Source organism: Pollicipes pollicipes, unplaced genomic scaffold (assembly GCF_011947565.3).
Source record: "Pollicipes pollicipes isolate AB1234 unplaced genomic scaffold, Ppol_2.1 Scaffold_6686;HRSCAF=7923_pilon_pilon_pilon, whole genome shotgun sequence".
NCBI lineage: Eukaryota > Metazoa > Arthropoda > Thecostraca > Pollicipedomorpha > Pollicipedidae > Pollicipes > Pollicipes pollicipes.
In genome coordinates this window covers 15,660,476-15,686,423 of record NW_023596921.1, presented here as the reverse complement: position 1 = coordinate 15,686,423, position 25,948 = coordinate 15,660,476, and the positions used below count along the sequence as shown (strand labels likewise).

The following is a 25,948-nucleotide window of genomic DNA, read 5'->3' as shown; positions in this document are numbered from 1 at the left end:
TGCATCATATCCACAGTCCCGGGAGAGTACAGAGGCCGGGGGAGTACAGAGGCCAGGGAATACAGAGGCCGGGAGAGTACGGTGGCCGGGAGAGTACAGAGGCCGGGTGAGTACAGAGGCCGGGAGAGTACAGAGGCCGGGGTAGTACAGAGGCCGGGGCCGGGAGAGTAGAGGCCGAGAGAGTACAGAGGCCGGGGGAGTACAGAGGTCGGGACTGTACAGAGACCGGGGGAGTACAGAGGTCGGGGGAGTGCAGAGGTCGGGAGAGTACAGAGGCCGGGAGAGTACAGAGGCCGGGTGAGTACAGAGGCCGGGAGAGTACAGAGGCCGGGGTAGTACAGAGGCCGGGGCCGGGAGAGTAGAGAGGCCGGGTGAGTACAGAGACCGGGGGAGTACAGAGGTCGGGGGAGTGCAAAGGTCGGGAGAGTACAGAGGCCGGGAGAGTACAGAGGCAGGGGAGTACAGAGGCCGGGAGAGTACAGAGGCAGGGGAGTACAGAGGCCGGGGAGTACAGAGGCCGGGGGAGTACAGAGCCCGGTATAGTACAGAGGTCGGGAGAGTACAGAGGCCGGTAGGGTACAGAGGCCGGGGAGCACAGAGGCCGGGGGAGTACAGAGACCGGGGGAGTACAGAGGCCGGGAGAGTACAGAGGCCGGGGAGTACGGAGGCCGGGGGAGTACAGAGGCCGGGGGAGTCCAGAGGCCGGGGGAGTGCAGAGGCAAACGGTGTTGCATGACCAATGACCGTGCATCAAAATATCCATGGCATTAAGAGAGCCAGTTCACCGCTTGCTGAGTTACTGCTCCGCTCACCAAGTCCTGTAAAATGATGGCAGAAACTGTGCCGAAGTCGACGATAACGGTGGCCGAGAGGACGACCACCAGTGGAAGGAGCAGCCACCGACACCCCTGGAACAGTCGCGCAGGGGCCATGGAGTTACACGAGCGAAACTAGCGCGTCTGGGTTCAAACGGAAAAGTTAAATCCCAGCGTTTGCTTCATATTGATCATCTATTAGAGCAAAACTGTTAACTGAACAGCGATGATAACATGATAGAATATGAGATGGCTTCAGTGCTTGGAGCAACCTTATTTTCTCAACAATGTTTTGCGAGGGGTGATGTCATGCACTGCACTAGGTTCTCTTCCCACACTTTCCAATCCTTTACATGACTCATTCCAACGCACGGGTACATGGTTATGCCACTCCATAATACAGAGGCAAATAAGCAGGCAATGACAAACACTGAAAGTGAGCGATAACATTCCTACATGCTGCCAACGGATCGGCAGCGTACAACGAATGAACACCACATTGGCTCGATCAATAGGCAGCATGACTGAACAGGGAGGGAGGCCGACCGTGGGGGCAACACCCGTCACTCAACCCTCATTGGAATAGCTCTCAAGGGTGTACCAGGTCTACCTCTCATCCAAAGACGTTAATCCTATTCATCTGGCAGCAAGGCTTAAACCATCACATCAGTCTTCCGTGAGCCTTCGCTCGCGTCATGTAGCTTCGGTTAGAGGATCGCATCAGCCCTCCTTGAGCCTTCGCTCCCGTCATGTAACGCCGGCTAGAGCATTGCATCAGTCTCCCGTGAGCCTTCGCTCGTGTCATGTAATGTCTGTTCAAGAACAAAGATACGTTCAAACTCGACGATATTAAAGCGAACGAGGTCCTTTCACTCTTGTGAAAAACAAGATCAGCACCAGCGATAACCGCAGGTACCCTTGGTCTGCTCCGTTTCCAAGTGAGACAGAACTTTCCCACTTGGTAACATTTCTTACATTATTTTGTTCGTGCAAATGTTTGTTTCAACTACTAGTGATTCCAATCCGCAACTTTTCACCTCCAATTAATCTCGAACAAGCTAAATATGGGAACTTTGCCCCGTTTTCCCCGGCCGTAACGGTTTGTACTGAAGATGAAAGCGCTGCTACCGCGTACTGGTCTCTAAACGGGTCCATGCTTTGGTCCAAACATTGTAGAGTTCGTACAACATGATGTTGGTCATTAACACCCGGTCGGGTATGGGGTTCAAATTGACCCCCGAAGGTTTTCCGAAACGATTTCTGAACGGCGCGGCGTGACCACGCCAAACTTCGCATAGTTGACGAGGACTCAATAGTGGATCTGGTAGCAAACAAATAATGTATTTTGTAAGGTCACTTACCTATGGCAGGCCAAAGTCAGGCCATGGCTGTCAGCGAAAGGCATTTCTAGAGAATCGTTCAATGTGTTGAACAGCGGAGTGCTAGACGAAGCCATACATATCTGAGATAGTTTGTTAGGCATTAAACCGATTGAATTTATAGCTACGACCAATTCTTTTGATCTAGGATCTGGAATTATTGTCAGACCAAGGTCAAAACTCACCTGCCTTTTTACTCGACAGCTTGGTTTAAGTGGTAGTTTCTGGTGCTCAATTCGAAGTTATTAATGACAGGGACCGCAACAGACGTGTTCAATGGACCCTTTAAAGGACCCTTTAATGGACCCTTTTAACTAGTATCTAGCTTTAGGGCTGTCGTATGAGAAGGCTTGGCGCATGTGATACACAAGTCTGGAGTTTGACCTTATTTGGCCTCATTTGACCCCCAGATTTTGACCTGAGTTTACATCCAGGCCAACATAACCTGCGACCTCGCTGTTTTGAGCTAGAGAGATTTACAGCAGAGTAGAGTAGAATGGAGTTTTAGAGGTCTCAGGGGTCAAGTTGACCTCCTTGCCAGAGCGAAAGGTATTCAACCGACCAGCCAGGCGTGTTAAGGCAAAAAGAAACACATGAAATAATGGAGTAGAATATGCCATTGAGCTCAACACGTTGAACAAGATAAGTGAATGAAAATTATGCTATCATGACATGCTATTCACTTGAATGTTTTGAAACAAAATTATTATTTCTAAACGCCTTTTGGCTATGTTTTTATTAGCTTGTATCTTAGTTGTTAACGTTTTAAATGTATTTTTGCTACATTCTTAATAACCATTCTTAACTTGAATTACTTCATTCCTAGCTAACCGAAAAACAATTTTAAGGTTCAATGAAAACTGCTCTCGATTTGATTCATGTATTTAAAAAAACATTGTGGCCAAAAGACCTGTGCCAAGATTATGCGAGTATCCACTGCTTTCCCATGCCAAAGGCGTCTTAAGCATCAAGATGGGTCCGGTGGTAACCAAGCCTCCAGAGGTTAAGTACTAAACCAGTTACAGGTATTCGGGTGCTCGGTTGAATACAGCGCACTCGGTTGTAATGGGTCAATTCGGCCTCACCGGGATATCAAAAACTAGGAAGGCCAGAAACACCATATTCATAGGGTAGGCAGGCCTACGTGTTGTTTCAGTTGTGTCTAATCATTAGGTCTCTTTGTCGTAACCTAAGTCGACACAGATATTTCCCTTATGCCATTGGCCGTCTGGCACCCGCTGCCAGGCGTGCCGCAGACCCCCCCCCCCCCCCCCTCCCCCCTCCCCGGCCAATAACCGCAACTTCCAGAGCTGGGCGTGCGCGGGGACGGCGGGAGGCAGGTACCCTGTGTGGCTGGGAATCGCGATGAAGTTCAGTGGCGGAGATCAGTGGGCGCGAGCCAAGCAACCAGAAACCCCGGCGCCTATCAATATGCCATGGCGACATACTGGCAACTTTTCAGAAGCGTCTTACTCAATTCCACATCTACTGTATTGATGGCACGCACTCCCACCCGGCGCCTCTCTCCTATTTAATGCATGCGACGGAAATGGTACCAAAGGCTCCACCGCCTCAACATAACACAACTCGTCCAGCGAGATGTGTGTTGTTACTTTGGTTGCCGTTTGTTAAATGTAACATTTTTGTCCTGACGGCTGAGGTATGAAGTACAACACGGCATAAATGTTCACAACTACAGAGTAGGCACACGGACAAATCCTTCATCGGCTCTTGGAAGGAGTCAGGTCCTAAACCTCGTGCAGGTTGTGTACGTGCAAACCAAACCTAATTCGAGATCAATGGGTGGATTACGGTAAAGCTGGCCCACTTTGGATCCACTAGCTGCCGCGGAGGACACGTATTTTCCACGATATTCATAGATTATACATGAAGATGATGGCAAACGGTATGCCTTCCGTTGGCTACATTTATGTTCTTCCTAAGACATTCCCTTTTTAACTTCAGCGATCAAAATTGTTTATGAAGACCAGTGCCCTAGAACTGCCGACTTTGGATGTAAAGCAATTCGCCTATGAGAACGTTTTTTTACTCATTTTTCTCTAAACCTTACGTGAATTTTTTCATTCTTACTTGATGTTGCCTAACCACATATACCAAACCCATATTTCCCTTTCAGAGGTTTTAAGATATCATCCCAAACCGAGCTCACTTGAAGCCATCAAGCATAACAAAGCTCCCAGGAAGCTGGATACCTATGGCTATACCCCGCCTTACCTACAGACTGTTTCCCTTTGGAATCGCTGTGCAAAAGAACATGGCGGCTGGTGACCGTTTTTCTCATGCAGGTTGCTACCTCTAGTATGGATTAACACGTAAGTGAAGTGTTTTCCATTCATAGGACGAGTTGGCGCTCATGCTTAAGTCATCAAGCGGAAATTTCCGAAGAAATGAAAATGAAGCACGATCCCAGCATCCCACTCGTCATCTACCAAGACGGGAAAACTGTCTCTGACTTCGATGGCAAGACGGTCACATCGCTGCCTTCCTATTCAGCAACGACATCGAGAAGCTTTCCGTTGCGCAGAACTTGCATGCTGTAACTGGTCAATCTGAGCGGACGCCGTGCTGGGCACGTTGGCTGACTGTGGCATCGCACATTGCGTCATCGTGTGCAGCTTTAACACCACGGCTTTAACACCACGGCTTTAACCCACCCTCGGGTGGGAGGTCGCATTGCCTCCCCCTCCCCCCCCCCTCTCCCGAAGGGTTTTCCGGAATGGCTTCCGAATGGCGCGGTGTAGCCGCGCCAAATTTTGCATAGCTGTGGAAAATTGAATAGCGGATAATTTAGGGAAAAATTAGATGTACCTTGTAAGGTCGCTGACAGGCCAAAGTCAGGCCATGGCTTCAGCGAAGCCAATTCCTAGGGAATCGCTCAATCTGATGCAACAACGGAGTGCTAGACGAAGCCATACATCTCTGAAATGCCTTCTTAGACAACACAACAATTGAATGAGTAAATCGCATTGAGCTCAAGTCAGGTATAAAGGTCAGACCAAGGTCAAAACCATCCTGTTTTATTACTCTAGGGCTTGCTGTATGGGATAGTTTCTGGTGGTCATTTCGAGTTTATTGATGGCAGGAACGGTATTTTACGTCTGCCACAGAATTTTTAGAGGTTAGAATAAGTCACTGACCTAAGATGACCCAGATTAACATTTTGTTTTTTAAGGAGCATGTTGCCTACCGTTATCTTTGTCGCTTCTTCAAGTGCAAAACTCGGAGCAGTCTTGCATTATTTTGGTTACCATGACCTTCAAAAGGTCAAACAAGATCACTAACCTTGAATGAGCATGCGACCTTTTGCTTAAAAGCAGTTATCTAGGTTCTGGGGGCACTTCGGAGAGCAGCCTGGAATTTGACCTTGGTTGACCTTATTTGACGCGAAGGTCATGAGCTAGGAACCTCAAAATATGACCAATGTGATTTCACGTACAGGTCAACATAGCCTGTGAATTCTGTGTCTCCAGCTCTCATAGTTCTCGAGATCTCAGTGGTCATATTGCCCCCCCCCCCCCCCCCCACCCGAGCGAAGGGAATGCAGCCGGCCACCGGGCGCGTGTTAATACGAATGTCCTCTCGAGCACCTGCGCCTTCATCGAGCAGGCCTTTTTCGCAAGCGAATGAACCTGGCTTGCCGGCGCCATGTCCAAAAATAGGTGGCCAAGAAGATTTTAACGGCAGTGTGAGCACACCCTCTGGTCCCGATGTTTAATCATTCGCTCACTCCTTTGCACCTGATGGATGGTCGCGATGACCCATACCATTAAGTTTCACTTGTTCGGACAACAGATCGCCATTGCGATTCGTAATACCGGGGTCAGTACAGCGCTTCGTGGACTCTGCCGTCATAGCTTTGATTCCGACCTCGTTCACCGCGTTTCTTTCCGCCGCTGCCCCTTGCACTGACCTGGTGATGCTCAGGACGCTGGTTGGCTACGACCATGTGAAAATGGGCATCTCCAAGGTCACTTTTCCTATGCTGCTGCGCCACCTCTGGTACCTGAGTGAACATCTGACTACCTCGCCTTCTGCAATGACGGCATACCGCTGGAGACGAATCTGAAGTAATTGATAACGACCATCGAAAAGACAGAGGGTGCCACGAGGCACCCGATCACATTGTACTGGACTTCTCCCCAGAAAAGCTCCAGTGAAGGGCAGCAAACCATACCATCCTGGTTCGTTTTAATGTTGGTATTGACGGACGGCGGCAGGTGGTGAGAGGTGGTTCACTATCGCTGCCCGTGTTTCACGGTGTCGTTCTGGGGTCCCTGGTGGGCCCAATCCTCTTCAGCATCTTCACGAACGACCTTCCATCCCGCCTGTCTAGCGTCTAGCGTCTGGTTTCCCACGCCGTTGATACCTAACGTCTCGACTACGCCCACGGCGGCCACCTGCCTCTCAGCCTGGAGCAGAGCCGCCGCCTGCTATTTCGGCCGGGTGCAAAACATCGTAAATTTCGCGGCCTGGGTCGCCTCGGGTGTGCGGCGTCGAGAGCACATTTCACCACTCGTAAGGCCGCTGGGCTGGCGCGGAATTAATAGCCTTTTTACGCGCCGCGGCCACATTGGCGCCTTCAGGGCCTGAACGGCTCGCGCGCCACGGGGGCGGGCCGGTCGATGCTCGCCCCTCGGATCGCGGTCCGCCGCTGCTCACCCCGCAGATGGAACGTCTGGTAGTACATTTTTGACCGTGCATGACAGTAGCCAACCCTTGCATGGGATTTAGCAACAAACTTCGTTTCCGGTGGCTCGCGAGGACGTTTCGTTTGTTGGGACAAGTTGGACCAAGCCGTCTGGTCGAACAATGCGGCACGCGTAGCGGCAGAGCGCCGCGTCTCGGCGTTGAGCATTTCGAAGCCTCGGGAGGAGGAAGTCGCGCTGATGCAGCAGTACAATCTCCCATTCGCCAAGGACCAGGAGTGGCGACAGGACGTGATACAAGTCGGTGAATGGGACTGAAAAGAGCCTCCGATGGCAAGCGTCAGAAATCCGGGGCAGAGAACAGCCTGTTCCCACAAAAAGATTGTGGTGAGGGTGGTGACAGGCGAATATGACCATTCCCATCCCTAGAGAGGATATTATTCACTTTTTCTAGGCGCCTTCATGTACATGTGGGAATCGATGTGCATGTATGATCTGCACACAAATACAATGATAACACACCTCGCTGCAAACGGATTGCTTCAAACAGCAAGGTAAGTACAAATGGCTGACGCAGAACCCCTAGATATTCTTCGAATATGCTATGTTCACACGTGGGCTTCTCCAGCAACTCTGACAATCTCAAAAAGGGTCGTTGTAGAACAAATCAAAGTCAGTATCATGTGACACCGTAACGCGCAGTTTGTTCATTCTTCTTTTCAGTCAGCATGTAAAAGGCTATTCAAGTGTCGATTTGATCGAAGTCGGGGGAGTCTGACAGGCGTGTGGAGCCCGATACGCGGTCAGTGGTCGTCATAATCTCTGAACTAATCTCTGAAGTACCGAGCCAAGCTATAGTGTCAATGCCAAATACTTACCAATTCATGTTGAAAGGACGAATGCTAGGTCTTGCCGAAGCTGGGAAGCCGCTATCTACCACGGCGTCCCCTCTCTCGCCCTCCTCTCTCATGACTTCTGCATCCTCGTTGGTGAACTGTACATTCACAGCCGTTGCTCTTAGCTCTCAGAATACAAACATACACTTGTATCATTGTCACGATGTTTTACACATTGTACATGCGAATTTTTAGTCCAAACTAAGCTTCAGCTAAATCGACGAGACATCCAGCTGAACATAAATATTGATCTGGAAATGGATCCCACCAAACATGGGTGTCAGCATTCTAAAGAAATCCTGCATAAGGTTAATCACCTGCTGTCCTAGATAACGTGGATGTTAACTGGGTTAAGGTCGCTACCTATGCCCCTTGAGGTCCAACCCTACTCGTGCGCGACTTCTAATGACCAGTTTCGTTTGTGGAAGTCCCTAGACGGCGACTGGACAAAACATCGTATCGAATTTCTCGTATGCAAAAGTTCTTACGTAAATATCTGCTCCCCAGTTCTTTCCACCTCAAACACTGCGTGCAATGCTTGGCATCGCATATCGTTATACGCAAATTTCCGTATTGCACAGCCTCCCACGCAAATCTTATCGCACAAGCACCCTTGCCTGCAAAACTTTGTACCTGCAAATGCTACCGTGCGCAGATTTGTTCTTCCATGTATATCCTTCGTACATTTCTGTCTATACCCTCTTTTTCCGTGTATATCGTTCTCCATTCTGTGTATATCCTCCTTCTGTGCAGCAGCAGCGGGCTGCGGCATGCTCTGAGGTCTCGCATTCAGCCGTGTATGTTCAGCCCGAGAAATGTGACCGACGTGAACGCTTATGCACCGTGCACGTCCATTTGCATGCGCCTCCAGTTATATGTGCACGCGACTCTGAGCCGCGGCTTTTCCCAGCTCAGAAGGTTCTTGCATGATTCCCAAATAGATTGTAGGAGGTTTGGTTCTCGTGATAACCGTACAGAATGTAGCCGGACACAAAAGGGTTGAATGCAACCAACCGAAACTTACCTTTGGCTAAGGGGATGTGCGGAGTCTGTTTAAGCCGTACCTTGACCAGGCCAACGATGAGGAGCACTGTAGATGCCAGTCCGGCTGGGCAGAGCACCATGAGAACTAGGGAGCCTGACAACAGCGGTATCATGGTTGAGAACAATCCACACACTGGCGACAGTGCAGGGGCGCCAGAACACCCCAACGCGGCAGGAAAGGGCACAACCACATGTTCAAGAAGGTTAAACACGATTCGTCGCGTATCCACGTCAGTAATATTCAGTTGTCTTTCAAGACCAACATGTTGTGATGCTTTGAATGTCATTTATGGGTACTTTACGTTCATAAATATTGTATACTTTTAACTGTGCCCCCTGGTTTTGAACAGCGCAACTGCATATCTTGGCACAGTCTTCACCAATGCAGCGACTCGCTGCCAGAGAGAGATAAGATGCACTGCCTCTCCTCAACTTCTCTGTGTAAGTGCCACGACAAAAACGAACCATTACAAAAAGCGCGCACACGGTGATGCAGTCATATACACTTGAAATGTGTGCGACGGAGCCAGAGAGGTAGCGCTGACCGACCGCCGAACAACCGCGGCCCACCGAGTCACGAGCCGCCCCAGGGGAAGGCAATAGCGGAGTTCGCTCTCACCTACGGCTGCTGATCCCTGCCCATCAGGTGGCGTTGTTGCTAATGCTGCGTCCAGTTCGCTGCGCTGCAGTGAGCTTGCCAGGAGGTTGACGGTGAAGTAGCCCTGAGGTCGGGGTCATGTGGAGTCAGCTTCAGCAGAGATCGCGTCTTATCCGAATTGATGTTCTTTTCACACACTCAGGGCTTAAAAGCTCCTGACCTCGACAGCTTATGATCTGTGCCCCCCTTCTCGAGGTCGTGTCATACATTTTTGCTCAAAAATGACAAATGACGCTTATTTTGCGTGCATGCCAAATATTTTTTTCTGGACTACCTCTTCACTCTTCGGCTACGCTCAATCACATATGCTGTCGATCGTGGGAAGGTTATTTTCGTACCCTCCCCTGGCGCGGGCTGGTTGCTATTTTATTCCCCTCCAAGTATCCTCGTCACCCAGCAGCCTACCTCGATTATTCAAACTGTGATTGGCATGGATCGCGCCAGCCAGACAATGCTACTTATGGTCACGTCGGAGGTAATTTCAAACTCGATATATCTGCAAAGCTCTCAGTACGGTTCCGCCGTCGGTGACTTCCGTCATCTTCGCCATTTCAAGTCCGGTGAGAGCGAACGTGCGTAACTTTGGGACCCACGTAAGTGCCAAGTCATGTCAGACTACGATATTGCTTAATTTCATGACATGAAAGTGGCCTGGCACGTTTCTCATCTCAGTGACGATGAGAAGAAAACCATGGCATTGTTATAGGAGACAGTAGTTTCGGCTCGCTGGCGTTCCGTATTCCAGGTCTCTCCCCACTTCTGCCTGGACGCTTTACGTTCCTCGAGTGGCACTCTGCCGTTTCATTGTGCACGCTGTAAGCTTAAAGCGCTTCCCCTCGTTGCACAGAAGTTACAACCTACCTGATGTGGTAACTCCCAGGCGTACGAACCTGAATACTGAGCAGCAGCCCTGCCCGCAGTGAGAACTTGGTGACCTATTCGTCCTGCATAAAATGGAGACATCACAGGCCGAACAGTCGACGGCGCGAATCGGAACGCAGGTCATGCGCTCAATACAAGCCAGTTTACCTGAGGTTAACACGCCGTTGTGCTTGACACTCGCTTCACCTTATTGGCTCTTGTTCCGCACATAGGAAGCTGTAACTTGATATACCCGTCCTACCGTCCTGTTCGTCCAGGAGTGGGGAGTGACCTAGTTATGTCTAGCGCCAGCATCGTTCACACTGTATTGTTGTTGAAAGATCGTGCAAAAGTAAGAGCGCGGGATCCGACTTCGGCCACCTACACAGTTAGTCAAACGTAACTGTCGGGACTGTCTTTCAGCTTCTGATCTCGGTATTTAGTGATGCTTTCGTGAAAGGCCTCGTCTGCAGTGTATGTAGTTCATGAGGACCTGTGTCTCTTTCAACACCGATCAGCGTCGCATCCTGGATATGTGTTTTGTCCTCTCTGCTACAATACTTGAAGCATGCAATTGATTTATGTCCTGTTTTAAGGAGGAAAAAGCTAATGAAATAAGTACAAAGGTGATCAAGCGAGACATCTGAAATGATATCAAATGACGACAGGCTTGACGCATTGTTGCAAAAGATGTTGTCTCAGAGGGTACACGATGTGTTTGTGTGTTTTGTTTTGGATATTCTCAGGAGAAAAGAATAAAGCAACATTACGGTAAGCAAAAAAGTATATTTTGACTTGATTTTAAGGCTCTAAAAGACAATAAACTATCCTCTGGGATAGCAGCTCCAAACACTGCTCAGTCAATACACTCAATGTAAGGCGACCATAAGCGCGTCATTTTCTCTCCCGACGTCAGCCCCGCAACCGCTGAGCTAGTATGCGTCCAGTTTGACCGACCAATAGAATACACACAGTTGTCGCAGCGGTCTTAAAAATGATAGCCTCGGGCCATCACCCTGACTTTACAATGCAAGAAAACCAGTTGCAGCACACGATCCTCCCAATCTTCATCGAAACAAAGGATTCTTTGGCGTGCGTTGTCTGCTTTTTTAGGAAGAAGCGTGGTGGAGTTTCTTAATACTCCGTCTTAGCAGATGTCCTCAGCAAAACGCCTTCAATCCTTGTCTTGTGTAATGACATTAGTCCTCGTGAACTTTTACAAGGCTCCGAGAACCATGGCTAGCTTGCATATATTTTAAGTTTTCTCACGCTGCTTATCAAACTATTTCCTAGCCTTCCTATCATTCCTTTCCTTTCGGTACTCAACTACATGTATACTGTGGCAGTCTCAAATGGCAGAGTAAGGTTTCAACAACGATCTGGTTACCAACACGCGCCCGGGTGGCCGGTTGAATACCCTTTGCTCAGGTTGGGAGTCAGTTTGATCCCCCCTGAGCTCTCCGAAAATAAGAGAGCTAGAGACAACAAATTCAAGGGCGTATTGGCTTATATGTGAACTCACTTATTGTCAAGATTTGACACCCCTAGGTCATGGCTTTCGGGTTCAATAAATTTACACACGGTCAAACTCCAGATTGGTGCACAAAGAGTACCTAGAACCTAGATACCTGTTATAAGCTGAAGGTCACTGGTGCTCATTTAAGGTCGGTGACCTTGTTTGAACCTGAAAAGCCATGGTGACCAAAATCATGCAAGGCTGCCTTGAGTTGCATTTGAATAAGGATCAAAGATTATGCTATGCTGTATGTTTCTAAAAACAAAATGCTGACCAGGGTCATTTCATGTCAGTGGCCTGTTTTGACCATTGAGATGTCCATGAAGGATGCATAACGCGGTTCCTGTTATCAGTAAATTCGAAATGAGCAGTCAGAAACTACCCCCATTTCAAGTTCTAGAGCAGAAAAGCAGATTGGATTTGACCTCGGTTTGACCTACATGCCTGACTAGGTCGATGAGCTTTGTTCATTTAACTGTTGTGTTGCCTAGGAAACTATTTCAGAGATGTATAGCTTTGTCTAACGTTCTATTATCGCATCAGATTGAACGATTTTCTAGAAACTGTCTTCCCTGAATCTATGGCCTGAGTTTGACCTGCCGAAAGTCAGCGACCCTACAGGCTGCATCTTGAATTGTTCTATACCAAACGATCTGTTGTTCAATTATTTACGACTGCGCAAAATTTGGCGCGGCTGCGCCGCGCTGCTCGTAAACCATTTCGGGAAAACCTTCGGGGAGCGCAAATTGACCCTCACCGAAGAGCGTGTTAATACTGAAACTAATATTTTCAGCCTCACCCGCTGTGTCAGGGTGGCACACCGGTGACAAATAAAAGTCATCGAAGAGTTGGAATGACTTCCTGAATCTTTCAAACAAAATAAATCGTCAGTCAAGAGCACATTGCTGAACTTCTAGGAGACCCTCCCGTAATATTATTTTGAAGTTAGTGTTATCAAATTATGATCCATTCTGCAAACAATATTAGTTCAGTATCTATCCAGGATGTAACGTGGGGTTCGTGTATGACGCACCGAAGAAGGATACCGATTACGCCAGATAACACAGCTGTTCACCATTGGTATGCTATGCTACAACCTGTCCCTTCTAAGAGCTACCAATGCGTCTATATTGTTTAACATGTTTCCCTCAGTATCAATCACAAAGTTCAGATCAACTGCAAGGATAATTAGACCACTTGGTAGAGATTAGTTAGTTCCGGACAGCTTTATATCAAACTTAGGATTATATTGGTCACGATCATGCTGGTCAACAGTCCACTTTTTGCGATTCCAGCAAATTTGATGTGAACTTTCGCGCACTTACAGGTCGGATCAACGAGGTACCGTACATCCTTGACTTTTGTCATCGAGCAGGCCAATTTGTTATGCATTTTATATATTTCTGCTGGAAGTGACCTTTACCTCATTGCTCCACACTTACCTGCTCTCACCAGTTCACATTCGCCACCCATTATCTTCGCTTCGACCATACCAGCCAGCAGGTAGCACTTGGCGATTTCAGCAAATTTGATGTTAACTTTTATGTAGTTGTGCAACGGGGTGGCGTGGCGTGTCAACTCTTACGTAATTGTGCACGTCATCAACGGGGTGGCGTGCACTCTTGAGACCCCGTCTTCGAGCGAACCAATATTATGATGTTTTGAAATATGTCTATGCTGAAGCCCGATGCTGATCGCATTCTTCCAGACTGTAGAGAATTTACGACGCTGCGATTATGATTCCACCCACCATGAGTCTGTACCTTACATTGCTTGGTTTGTGGCTGCTGGGCTACAAGAAAGGAAAAAATTGCGTCAACACGAAACAAATAAAGTAACAAAGCTCTGGTCACTGAGGTGGTTACGTTAGTTGTTGACTTGTTCACCGTTAGAAGGTTATAAAAACCAGAATAAGTGGTGCATGGAGCAACCCCCCCCCCCCCCCCCCTCCTACAAGTACTCGCAAAACTATATAACTATCACGATGGTTTCTCCCAGGCTACGGTGCACCCGTCGTTCCCTTCATCGAAAACACTGCGACTATCAGTTTCTCGGCGAAAGGAGGGAGGGGGTCGGATACACGACCAAAGCGTCGGACAGGACAGCGGCTACAAGCCCGTCGGTGAGCCGTCGCCCCTGCTGGACGCGGTCGTCCGGCCACGAGCACGTCAGCGAGTCGACTCTCCGAAGGGCCCCGGGGACACGACACTGGGAGCCGCGCGCGCGGACCGAGCGTCTTCAACGAATGCACCGCTGACTGGTGGACTTTGGGGAGCTGTTCGGTCCACTCATCTGCTGTGTAATTTCCATTTGAAGTATAGCGGTACCATAGCAAACCATAGCAATACGCCGAGCGGACATATTGGCTGCCCCTTCCCATGCATGCGCGCGTTCAGAAGACGGCGTTGGGTTATGATGGGCATCGGGGACAAACTTGCATTGGCATTCACGTCTTTTCCGCGCAACTTTCGGCGGCGCCATACGACGAGATCACCAATATCGTCTCGACTAGAGCCAATAAGGCGCACGATGTTTGATATAAGACCCGACAAAGAATGACTTACAGCTCCCGGTTGTTCGGTATTGTGAGCTTTTATGCCGAGGTACCGGCATGCGGTCTGCCCGGAGGTCTAGTTACACGACGCCACAGAGTAAGCGTAAGTTACATGTCGATGGTGCATGTTTCATAACGCTGCACATTCTCGACCTTCGCAAGTTCTCACCAGTGACACGGACGACGCTGAGGGGTCACCTTCTGTCCACTGACGCGTGACGTGTGATAACGATGGGGCGGTAATACGCGCCCGTGAGCGTGCCAACACCAAATGTCAGGGCGAGTGGGTCGGCATGTCGCATGAGCTGGCTGGCAGGTGAGCGAATCATGTTATTGCTGCATTAAGTCGTTGTGTTGTATAACGCTTTCAAGTCAGATCGTTATACCACGCTATTGCCAACGACTCATGATATGTGATTCGCTGCGTGTGCAGCTTACGCGTTTGTGCATGCGGCCGTATATGTTGAGTGACAGATATGAGCATGCAAATGCATTGCATGGTGCAAATCATTTATATTTTTATCCTCATACAACTTTTAGTCCTCCTTCAAAACTGTCAGCTATTTAACACATTACACACACGTACGCAAGCACGCACGCACGTACACACGCACGCACGCACGCACGCACGCACAATGTATATACACATATACATATATATTACATGTATGCATATATATATATATATATATATATATATATATATATATATATAACGAAAATTGGACCTCTCAGAAAAAACGCACGGTTTTGAGTTACTTTTGGTAGAGAACTCATTGCTGTGGTTGATTTCTGCTTTTGGAAAAGTAGCATTGTGAACGCCAAAATGTTGAAAATAGGTAGCGTGATTTCACATCACGAGGCCATGGTTTTCAAAATTGAGCCAACAAACAAATTGAAAAATAGCTAAAGATGCATTGGATTATAACGAGCTTAGTAATATGTAGTTTTGTGCAATTAAAATCAGCTGATTTGAGTTATTGACTTCAAAAGTCGCCAATGATAGTTGACCTCCTAAAAGAGCCCGCGACTATAACTCCTCAGCCGTTGCTCTATTTACTTTTTTTCAAAAATGGCACAGCTAAATCCGGGATATGACACCAACCCAAACTGACACTTCCAGCGAAAAAATATGGGGGTCTTATTTTGGCCACCTCACCCGTCGATTTGTCGTGGAATGGGCTTGTGGTAACTATAATGATAAATATTTGTGATTTTACCCAAGAAACTTAAGTGCATCTCAATAAAACTGCTGTGTGATATGCTATAAAGCACTTACTACTCTTCTTCAGCATGCAAAATGATCCAGTGTTTGCGTTTAGCTTGCTTTAAGTGTATTCTATTACGTTTGGTGCCAAAACCCTTGAGGTTCTTGCCCCTACCCAATTTTGTGGTTTGCTATATGTTTTTTGTGTCATTATTCATTTTATGAGCGAGGGGTAATGCGGACGAAGTTGTGGTGGTGTCCACACCATGTAATGGACAGGAAATAAATGAGCTAAGCCATGCATGGTCAATGAAAACTTCCATTTTGTCAAGCATGTTAAGCGTGCAATTAAGCCATTAAACTGAATTTTTACGGGCTCACGCTATGTCATCACATAAAAGCAGCTTGAAGCAAGACCGGTAAAGCAAATGTAACAAGATATGCTTATAAAACAGTAGTAATAGCTTCATTCCTTGGAGAAAACCGGGAGAATGGAGATATAGATGCATTGATATTTCGGCGATATGCCTTTATCGAAACGAATGGCAGAAGCGAATATTTTTTTCTTAATTCACTTATGCTATTCGTTTTCATAAAGGCATGTTGCCGAACTATTAATGTCTATATCTCCATTCTCCTGGTTCTTCTACCGATGAATAAGGCCGTTACTACTGTCTTATCTATGTGAACAATGCTCCTCGCAAATGCACTTAACAACTTACGTAAGGTATGTTTGTTTTACAAACTTCTTCTACGGGGGACAGCCATCTCGAACTTCTTCGAGTACTGGCGCTCCGGTCGGCCCCAGGTCAAGGCTGGCCAGCTAAAAAAAAATAGCACTGCGCTTCGCAGCTGTTGGCGCGGTGTATGTGGGTGGGCCGGACTCTAGAGTTGTTGCCACACTCCCAAATAAGAGTGTTCACAGTGGGCCGTGTATTGAGCCGAGTGCGCCGCGCCAGAACGCTGTCACGCCACTCAGCTTACAGGTCCAGTCTCTCGATACAGCAGATGACGGCGGCAGGTCCTGGCCACTGCCGGAGAAGTCCACTCTGGTATTGAGCTCGTGCTGGTTCTGATCCAGCTGCAGCAAAATCCGCTTCAGGTGTACTGCATAAATGCGTGGAAACCGCAGAATCTTGGAACTTTTCGAGGACTTTTGGCAGCTTCTGGCACATAGAGCACATCGGATTTTATTCTCCGTCAAGCATCTCTTCATTGGCAAAGAAGTCAAAGCAGCCTTACAAGTACGGTCCCAGAAGGGGTCAAAAGCCGCGGATTCGTGGCCGCACACCATGCACCGCAGCGTGGACTTGAGCTGTCCGACAAACAGGTCAACAAACTTCGAGCTCTTCAGGAACAGGAAACGCTTCCAGGCCTCCAGCGGTTTCTGGCTAGCACTGAGGCTTTTATCGATGTGGGTGGGTTTGGGTTTGGGGTGGTTGTCGACATGGTTCAGGCCCCTTGCAAGCCCTCCTGCAGGTATCTGAGGAACTCTTGTGCGTCCTGCTGCTGATAGCCCAGGAATCGGGTCGCAAAACGTTTGCGATGTACCTTCAATGGGGTGGGGGGGGGGGGGGGGGGTCAGCGTCCGGTTATCCTCATCTGGGCTCTTCCATGGGTCTCGCATTAGCGTGGCGAATACACTGACGAGAGCGCTCTTCATGGAGGAGGTGGTTGAGCGAACAAAATCGTGGAGAAAACCGCTACTCAGCGTTTTAGAAAACGGTGAAACTTTATCTCGGACCCAAATCGGTGGGCTTTCGGTCACAGTGTAAGGATTCAACCGGTGTCGGGTTCGTCAACAGTTTGTTATTTCTTGAGCCTGACGTCACGAATAAGCCGCGTTACACGCGGAATCAGTCGCCGAAATGCCCCAGATGGCGCCTGGTTAGCTTACCGATCCAAAAAAGGCCGCACAGAAGCTGCCAGTTCGAACAGTGAAGAAATCGCAGCAACAGGTCTTCATTATCACCATTTTTCTTGAGGAGTTCCTGGAAGAAAGTGTTTTATATACTCATTTGGCGCAGAGCTACACAACGTGCACATAAAGGGCTCAGTAGCGTTTTGGTTCGGCTGCACATCTGGAAAGTCAAAGATACAGGATTCGATTGTACGCGGTGCCAGCCCTTCCTGCCAGGCAGAGCGGCAGGCGACGGCACCAAGCCTTAGCTACTGGGCGCGCCGTAACGCCCCAACGATTACAACACCTACAGAGCTTAGATAGAGAAAGCAGCTCGAAAGGTTGTGTCATGAACATCAAGGAACAGGGAAATGGTAGGCGATCCAGCAAACCTATTATCACATAGCGCAGCCTGTCAAAGTCTACAAACCTCCTACTCCCGGCTCAGCTCTGGCTGTTGAGCTCATGCCGGATATGGTGCTGCTTTGTGCTCATGCTGCATGTTGTGGCTAGTAAAAAGGCGCCGCGGGCTTTCTGCGAGTGTTCGGGTAATACCGAGACAATGCAAAGGTCAGACAAAAACGCAGTTTATGACACCTCGGGCTTCATCATGTGTCACTAAAATTGCACCATGCTCTACTCTTGACCTGGTGATAAAGTGGCACTAACCAGTTTGTGGCATCGCACAGAGTCTGACGCAGCGCGGGAGTCTTAGAGCAGTGTAGCTTCTAAAGATCTCAGCTGCTATCGACCTAAGATATCAGTTGTTTAAGTACATGAACCGTGAAAATGAAATGAGCGACGCTGTTGCGGCAAAGAGGACAATTACGGCACGGTATAACTATCACAAAACAACCTTCAGGTGCTCCCCATGAATTTCCAAATGGGCCACATGTTTCGAAACAATGAGCGCTGAACTTTTGCGTGGTGTCCCCCATTTCACTCTGCATTTTCATGGCTTGTAACGAAATGTGACATAGCAGACGTTGGCAAGACAGCACGCCTTCGAAACAGCTCACTATACGCCATGCCGTTCTGGTGGGTCGCTGTTACAGTGGAGCATAATGGGCAGCTGGGTTGTCCGGCCCGGCGTCACAGCCCGGCTGGGTTTGACAGGTTCTCGCAGAACTATTACAAATGGATTCATCCGACGGCCTGGTCTCTCGACGGCGTCAAATAGTATCGGGGAAAGGGCTGCGGTCTCCAACAGGACCATGGGTGAAGGGCTGCAGTCTCCAGCAGGACCATGGGTAAAGGACTGCGGTCTCCAGCAGGACCATGGGTGAAGGGCTGCGGTCTGCAGCAGGACCATGGGTGAAGGGCTACGGTCTGCAGCAGGACCATGGGTGAAGGGCTGCAGTCTCCAGCAGGACCATGGGTGAAGATCTGCGGTCTGGAGCAGGACCATGGGTGAAGAGCTGCGGTCTGCAGCAGGACCATGGGTGAAGAGCTGCGGTCTGCAGCAGGACCATGGGTGAAGAGCTGCGGTCTGCAGCAGGACCATGGGTGAAGATCTGCGGTCTGCAGCAGGACCATGGGTGAAGGGCTACGGTCTGCAGCAGGACCATGGGTGAAGAGCTGCGGTCTACAGCAGGACCATGGGTGAAGAGCTGCGGTCTGCAGCAGGACCATGGGTGAAGATCTGCGGTCTGCAGCAGGACCATGGGTGAAGGGCTACGGTCTGCAGCAGGACCATGGGTGAAGATCTGCGGTCTGCAGCAGGACCATGGGTGAAGGGCTACGGTCTGCAGCAGGACCATGGGTGAAGAGCTGCGGTCTGCAGCAGGACCATGGGTGAAGATCTGCGGTCTGCAGCAGGACCATGGGTGAAGGGCTACGGTCTGCAGCAGGACCATGGGTGAAGGGCTGCGGTCTGGAGTAGGACCATGGGTAAAGGGCTGCGGTCTGCAGCAGGACCATGGGTGAAGATCTGCGGTCTGCAGCAGGACCATGGGTGAAGAGCTGCGGTCTGCAGCAGGACCATGGGTGAAGATCTGCGGTCTGCAGCAGGACCATGGGTGAAGGGCTACGGTCTGCAGCAGGACCATGGGTGAAGGGCTGCGGTCTGGAGCAGGACCATGGGTAAAGGGCTACGGTCTGCAGCAGGACCATGGGTGAAGGGCTGCGGTCTGCAGCAGGACCATGGGTAAAGGGCTGCGGTCTGCAGCAGGACCATCGGTGGAGGGCTACGGCCTGCAGCAGATCGCGTCGGCAAAGGGCGACGGCCGGCATAGGATCTATCATCGGCGCAGCAGGACCATCGGATCCATCATCGGCGCAGCAGAACCATCGGATCCATCATCGGTGGAGCAGAACCGTAGGATCCATCATCGGCGCAGCAGGACCATCGGATCCATCACCGGCCGTTTTTGGACCTTGCTCGGGTCACTTGATGGAATATCGGAACCTAGTGTCCCACGTAAACGGTACATGCGGCGTGTGAGTCTACAGTACATCGCGGGACCAGTAACTATCAGGCATTAAAGTCTTCGGAGTCGCAAGGAACCAGCCTGTTCGCAGTTCGCGGGTGTAACTGTATATTCAGTTGAAACGACTGCAGTTTCTCCTATCCCTTCAACAACTTTGCCGTCAGCACCCAACTTCAAAAGGGAAGTGGGTTTAATTCCCGGGGACATTGGGCCTCGCTTGAAAATGTGGTAATTTTGACCATCCCAACTGCAACGCTTCAGCGCCTCCAGCCCCCGGCAAAGCGGATCACATTGAACAGCGCTTCACGCGACCAGCAGACCTGGGATTAGCATCTGCAGAGCTTCACAAGGATGCGGTGTCGGGAGCTCGTGCCGCAGTGGACCGGCACGTAAAGATGGTCAGGCAGCTGGTCTCCGAACGGATGCTCCGTGGCGTTCTAGTTTCCCACCGGAGCAGCGTCGGTGCTGATTGATTTGTCGGTCTCCCGCGACAGCATTGGCACAGACAACAGCAGTGTCTCACGTAACAGCATCACGACAGATAAGAGCAAGGTCTCGTGGGGCAACTTCAACACAAACTGCAGCAACGTCCCCCCGGACAACGTTCGCACATGGTACAACAGCGTCCCACAAGATAGTATTCACACGTGGTACAACAGCGTCTCACATGACAGCGTTCACACATGGTACAACAGCGTCCCACAAGATAGTATTCACACGTGGTACAACAACGTCTCATATGACAGCGTTCAGACGTAGTACGACAGCGTCTCACATGACAGCGTTCACACATAGTACAACAGCGTCCCACAAGATATCATTCACACGTGGTACAACAACGTCTCACATGACAGCGTTCAGACGTAGTACGACAACGTCTCACATGACAGCGTTCACACATGGTACAACAGCGTCCCACAAGATAGTATTCACACGTGGTACAACAACGTCTCACATGACAGCGTTCAGACGTAGTACGACAGCGTCTCACATGACAGCGTTCACACATGGTACAACAGCGTCCCACAAGATGGTATTCACACGCGGTACAACAACGTCTCACATGACAGCGGTCAGACGTAGTACGACAGCGTCTCACATGACAGCGTTCACACACAGTACAACGGCGTCTCACATGGCAGTGTTCGCACATAGTACAACAGCGTCCCACAAGATAGTATTCACACGTGGTGCAACAACGTCTCAGGGCGAGTTCGGGCGAGTTCATACGCCCTGTGAGTTCACAGCACTCATCAACAAGCTGCCAAAACTGCCTCACAGACCAGGGTCAACATAAGCAAAACAGCCTCTCACGGACCAGTGTCAACATAAGCAAAACAGCCTCTCACGGACCAGTGTCAACGATGACCGCAAGCATGTCCCGGGACAGCGTGAGCGTAGGTTGCAACACCATCGCAGATGACTGTAATGAACGGAGCTGATTGCAGAGCCTGCGGCACTGCGCGCGTGCGTGCACGCTTTTTGGTGCCGTGGGACTTACTAGAGTGGCGTCCGGTCCACGCTATTCATGGGGCCTGCAGCTGACCTGAGGCCGTGTCTCCGTTACGACTGACCGCGTTGGCGGCCGCGCCGTACGCGGGCCCCATTTTGTCGGGCACGGAGCGGTCGTAACGGCGATGCGTGCAGCCCTGAAGCTGCCCCTTCCCCGCCGCTGCCCCCGCCCCCGCCCGGCTGCCCACGTTCACCGGAAAATGGTGAGTGAATCTGGAGCAATACATGCCTGGTTAGTTGCGCATGTGCGGAAGAAACGGGTACACGGGTGTGACGTTACCTCAGCTGCAGCGGAAGCAGGCGAAGGGGACATCGGCGGCATCGGACACTGCGAGACAGGAAACTGCTACCGGGCAGCGACTACCCAGGAAAATTCGCAGAGTGAATTATCAGACACTTTGAAACTATTTGGGTCACATATATAATGGACGAGTCGGGTGAGGGCCTTGTACTGCCGGCGTTCAGGTGGTTTTGAAAGGTTCGGACAATCCGGAGTGTCCTGATCTCGTCGGAGTGGCAGCAGCTCGATCAATGAGCATCCGAGATGCTTCGAAAAGTTAGCCCGAACTTGTCAGCTAAAATACGCCCGACCATTAATATCTGGTGTGCCCGCGTCTGTACATTCGTAAGAAGGGCCTGGTGGAGCATCCGTGAGCGCTGAGATGGCAAGGAGCTGCAGACGATATAACGCAGCTAATGCCGCGACGAAGCTGTTCTGGGGTCGAGAGCCCAGCTCCTAAAACAAGGCGAGCTCCCATGAAACTATTGGTGCCGCAGGTAATGGCATGTTAATGACATCGCCAGCCGAAGAATATCCTTCCACAAACATCAACATGACCAGGCCCAAAAACCCTTCCTTTACTTACCAATCAGTTTCAATACAACGTTGCAAGCAGTAAAAGGGAGAATACCACTTCTTGTTCGTTTCGCTTATTATTATGTCAGACGCCTCCACTTTTATCGCAAATATTTGTTTGCTTTGAAATCCTTTCATAAAAGCTGATACTTTTTAGTTGAAATAGCCGTTCCAGTGACGAAAATATAACCGCAATTCCTGGTCATAACTAAGAAAAAACATCTTTTTCATTTGCTTTGCTTTTCAACTAGCGTTCAGTAATGCTTTCAGAACATTATTTTACCACAGTGTTTCTGCAATAAATGCCACGAAATCTCGGACCACCACCTCAGCAAAAAGTTACTCTTTTCGAAGCGTACTTTGCCTTTTGGAAACAGATGGATCACGTGATCCGTAGTGGCGCGCAAGCTCACACTTCGACCAATGCGCTTCTCGACAAATGGCCTTCGCCATCCGCAGTGCCAATCAAAACCGCTCACTTGAACCGACGGCACTCATACCAATAGAGGTGCCACTGTAAAGCCCACAGGCTCGCAACGTAGAGCTATAACAGCTCAAAAGTGGCACCTCTTGGCCGTAACAGCTGACGACTGCTCTCAGCAGATTCTGCCGTCGTCAGCTGCCGCGCACCAGGGCTCAACCCTGGGGCTTACAGAGAAAGAAACAAGTGTTGTGCTGTGAAAAACGTTGACAGCACGATTTGGACTTGAACATGATTAAACCAACCGTCTCATTACATTTGAGGGTGCTACAATGTCACTAGCCAATGTTATTATTAGAGGTTACGACTCCTGAGTTTCCATCAGAGCGCGTATTTTGGAAAAAAACCCAAAGTTGTCACATTCTCTTGAAAAGTGCAAGCAATTCATGGGGCCACCGTGGTGCGATGGTAAGCATATTATACCTGCGTTCCAGAGGTCTGAGTTTGACTTCTCGGTGGGTGGACCAAACATTTCCGCACCATCTGGCAGAAAATATTGCCAAGCTGCAAAACGATCAGGACGTTCTGGCCCATGAAAGCTGGAGTCGTTCAAAAACAGTCTTATACAAACAGTCTTATTTTAACTTTACTGCAGTATCAAACACCTGTTAGTCATTGCCCTTCCAACCGAAACTATGGAAAGATGGATAGCATTGCAAGCTCGTTGACTTCTAGCACATGTTTTGCTGAGCATTGAACATGGTAAAAATGTCTCGAGATATGGCGATCTTTGGCTTAACTTACAAAATTTGTAATAAGTATTTTGCATTTCTTTGTCATCCAGTCATTACGGTTAATGCGGTTACGGCGCGGATAGCGCAACTTGGTGTAGGCACGGCAACTGTATTCGAAAATAGGTGTTTTATGCTTTCCTTCGCTATATCGTAGAATGGTAGTGTGATCCGAGTTATACTTGTGTCCATATGGCGTAATTGCGAGGAATGCATATAGCTGTTAATGAGCAGCGAATTAAAATTTTCGTTTCGATGCCTTCCATTTGTTTTGTTTGTTTTTTTGCACGCCTGTCTACCACTTAGCGTTCATGGTCAATTTTACGAGATGGGAGGCTTGCATTGAGAAAGGCACAAGGGCCGTGTAAAACTGCAGGCGCTGCACACCTGCTAAATTGAAGATATCGACTAAAGTTTGATCGCTGAGGTACATCAAAACTAAAATTATGAGGCCCTAGCAATTGCCTACACCTGTACTAAAAGTCACTCTGTTTTGAACAACCTTTAAGGAAGCACTCAGCATAGCAGTAACAGTTGCAAGAAGAGGAAGTCTAAAACGCCTGCATATGAAGCCGCCATTTCACCATGCCTAAGTCATCAGCAAACTTTGTTTGTTGGCCTATCGGGACCGGACCGGACGAGCACGGTCCCCAATGTCATGATGGCCGAAGGTTTGCAAGCCTTTCTGAGAATTTAAATACATTCAGTGGCTCCTGGAAAAGTAGTCCACCACTTTAGAACAAAGGTGGTATTCTGAAGAAATTGGTAGGTTTCAAGATGTGCGAAGGGCAGGGATACCCAAGACCCCAGTGGTCAACGTGATGGCAAGAGGCCTCTGTTTCAGCCGCACATGAAGTCCCCGCATTACTGCATTCTGGGTAGCGATACTGTGACGTCATCATGGGACTAAGTCATATGGCACCAATGCTACGGCCGCGTGAAAACGCTGTTTTTGTGGGCTGGTTTAAACATAAATATCTCCATGAATCAAACTTTTTAAGACCTAACACATTTAATGAAGCATGTTTAGCTGGGAGATAACATTGGTTTGCACCAGAGCTACAAAATTGTTGCTAAAATGCGCTACCAGCCTACCCCCGACAGAGAGATGTGGTAACCCATTCACCCATTTACCAATTATTTATCCCGGAGAAGTCTAGCCGGAAGTGCTTAGAAACAGTCTGTGTAAAAGAGTACAACATACAACAACAACAGCATAGGGTGGAGATGAGAAACGGCGGCCCAGACGGGCTTGCAGCATTCTGGGACGCGCATTGAGAAGTTGGAATGCACATCCTGTAGCCTTAGGAGGGGTGTTGCCAGGTCCTGTAGCCTTAGGGGGGGTGTTGTCGGGGTGGATGCAGGGTTGGCTTGCCCTAGTGGAGGCAGTGAGAGGCGAACTCCGGGAGGCGTTAATGCAGAGTGTCATGTCAGTTCAAGATAGCAGATTTCCCTGTAAAAATAGGAAGGTTTCTGGCAACTTTTGCAATGTTCGCCAGTCAAAGAGTGGTGGCCCATGTCTCAGCTGGGAAATGGTCTTGAGGATATATAAGGGTGCTCGGGGTATTATTCCTTGCGTAACATCTTCACCTAATCCATCTGACATTATCGATTGGCAAAGTTAACCAATGACTAGCAAGATCATATAGTAAAGAAACAGCGAAATATTTGGCACCTGCCCTCCTCACCTTTCCTTATTTTCACATTTCACTCCATTTAGGTACTGCAGTGCGAAGATAAATTGACAATCATATCTCATTTATAAATCTAGTTTGAACATGCACATCATATTCATTTATTTACGAATAAATAAATAAATATATACATATATGTATATATATATATATATATATATATGTATATATATATATGCATATATATATATACATGTATGTATATATCACAAAGAGGCGTTATATATAAATGTTCCGGCACGTTGACTACGACGAATGTTGCGCGGTCGCTGAACCTAGAAAACGTGGTTTACTAGGATCTATTTTTGGAAGCAGGGCGTAGTATTGATTTATCTTTAGAAGGTTTTGAACGCAAAATGTACAATATCTATTTACATAACATTGAAATATAGATGTATAACAAGGTCACTACACAGTTCATGGGCGAAATCTCTGGTCGTAATCATGTTACTAGTATCTACCAACCTTGACGTAGTATCAGTCAAAAACCATGCTACGGGCTCCCAAATTGTATTCCCATGATGACGTCACGTCTGAGTAGCCCTCTGCAGTAGCCTTGCTACACATGGTGTTCCCAGACACGTAGGGAGCTTCGGTAAGACAGTGGCACTTTGGACGGTCCAGGAAATTCGATATGTTGTTGTGGTGCCCGCCTTCCCTAAGCGGGTAATGGGCGGGCGCCGCCTCATTTACGCAGCTACTCAGTGCGGCATACAGCCCTAACGACGCGCGCGAAAACAAGGCAAAA

At 49.0% G+C, this 25,948-nt stretch overlaps 1 protein-coding gene across 1 annotated transcript in view; it reads right to left on the bottom strand.

The window, feature by feature from the left end:
- Positions 1-25,948, bottom strand: part of LOC119108480 (uncharacterized) — a 61,501-nt gene that overhangs the window by 15,607 nt on the left and 19,946 nt on the right. Inside the window, exons 2-5 of the mRNA XM_037232045.1 lie at positions 17,495-17,588; positions 9,421-9,523; positions 8,822-8,895; positions 813-908 (exon numbers count right to left, since the gene is read on the bottom strand). Of these exons, the coding sequence (XP_037087940.1) occupies positions 813-908; positions 8,822-8,895; positions 9,421-9,523; positions 17,495-17,572 (351 nt within the window). The 5' untranslated portion in view covers positions 17,573-17,588. The remainder of the gene's footprint in view (positions 1-812; positions 909-8,821; positions 8,896-9,420; positions 9,524-17,494; positions 17,589-25,948) is intronic.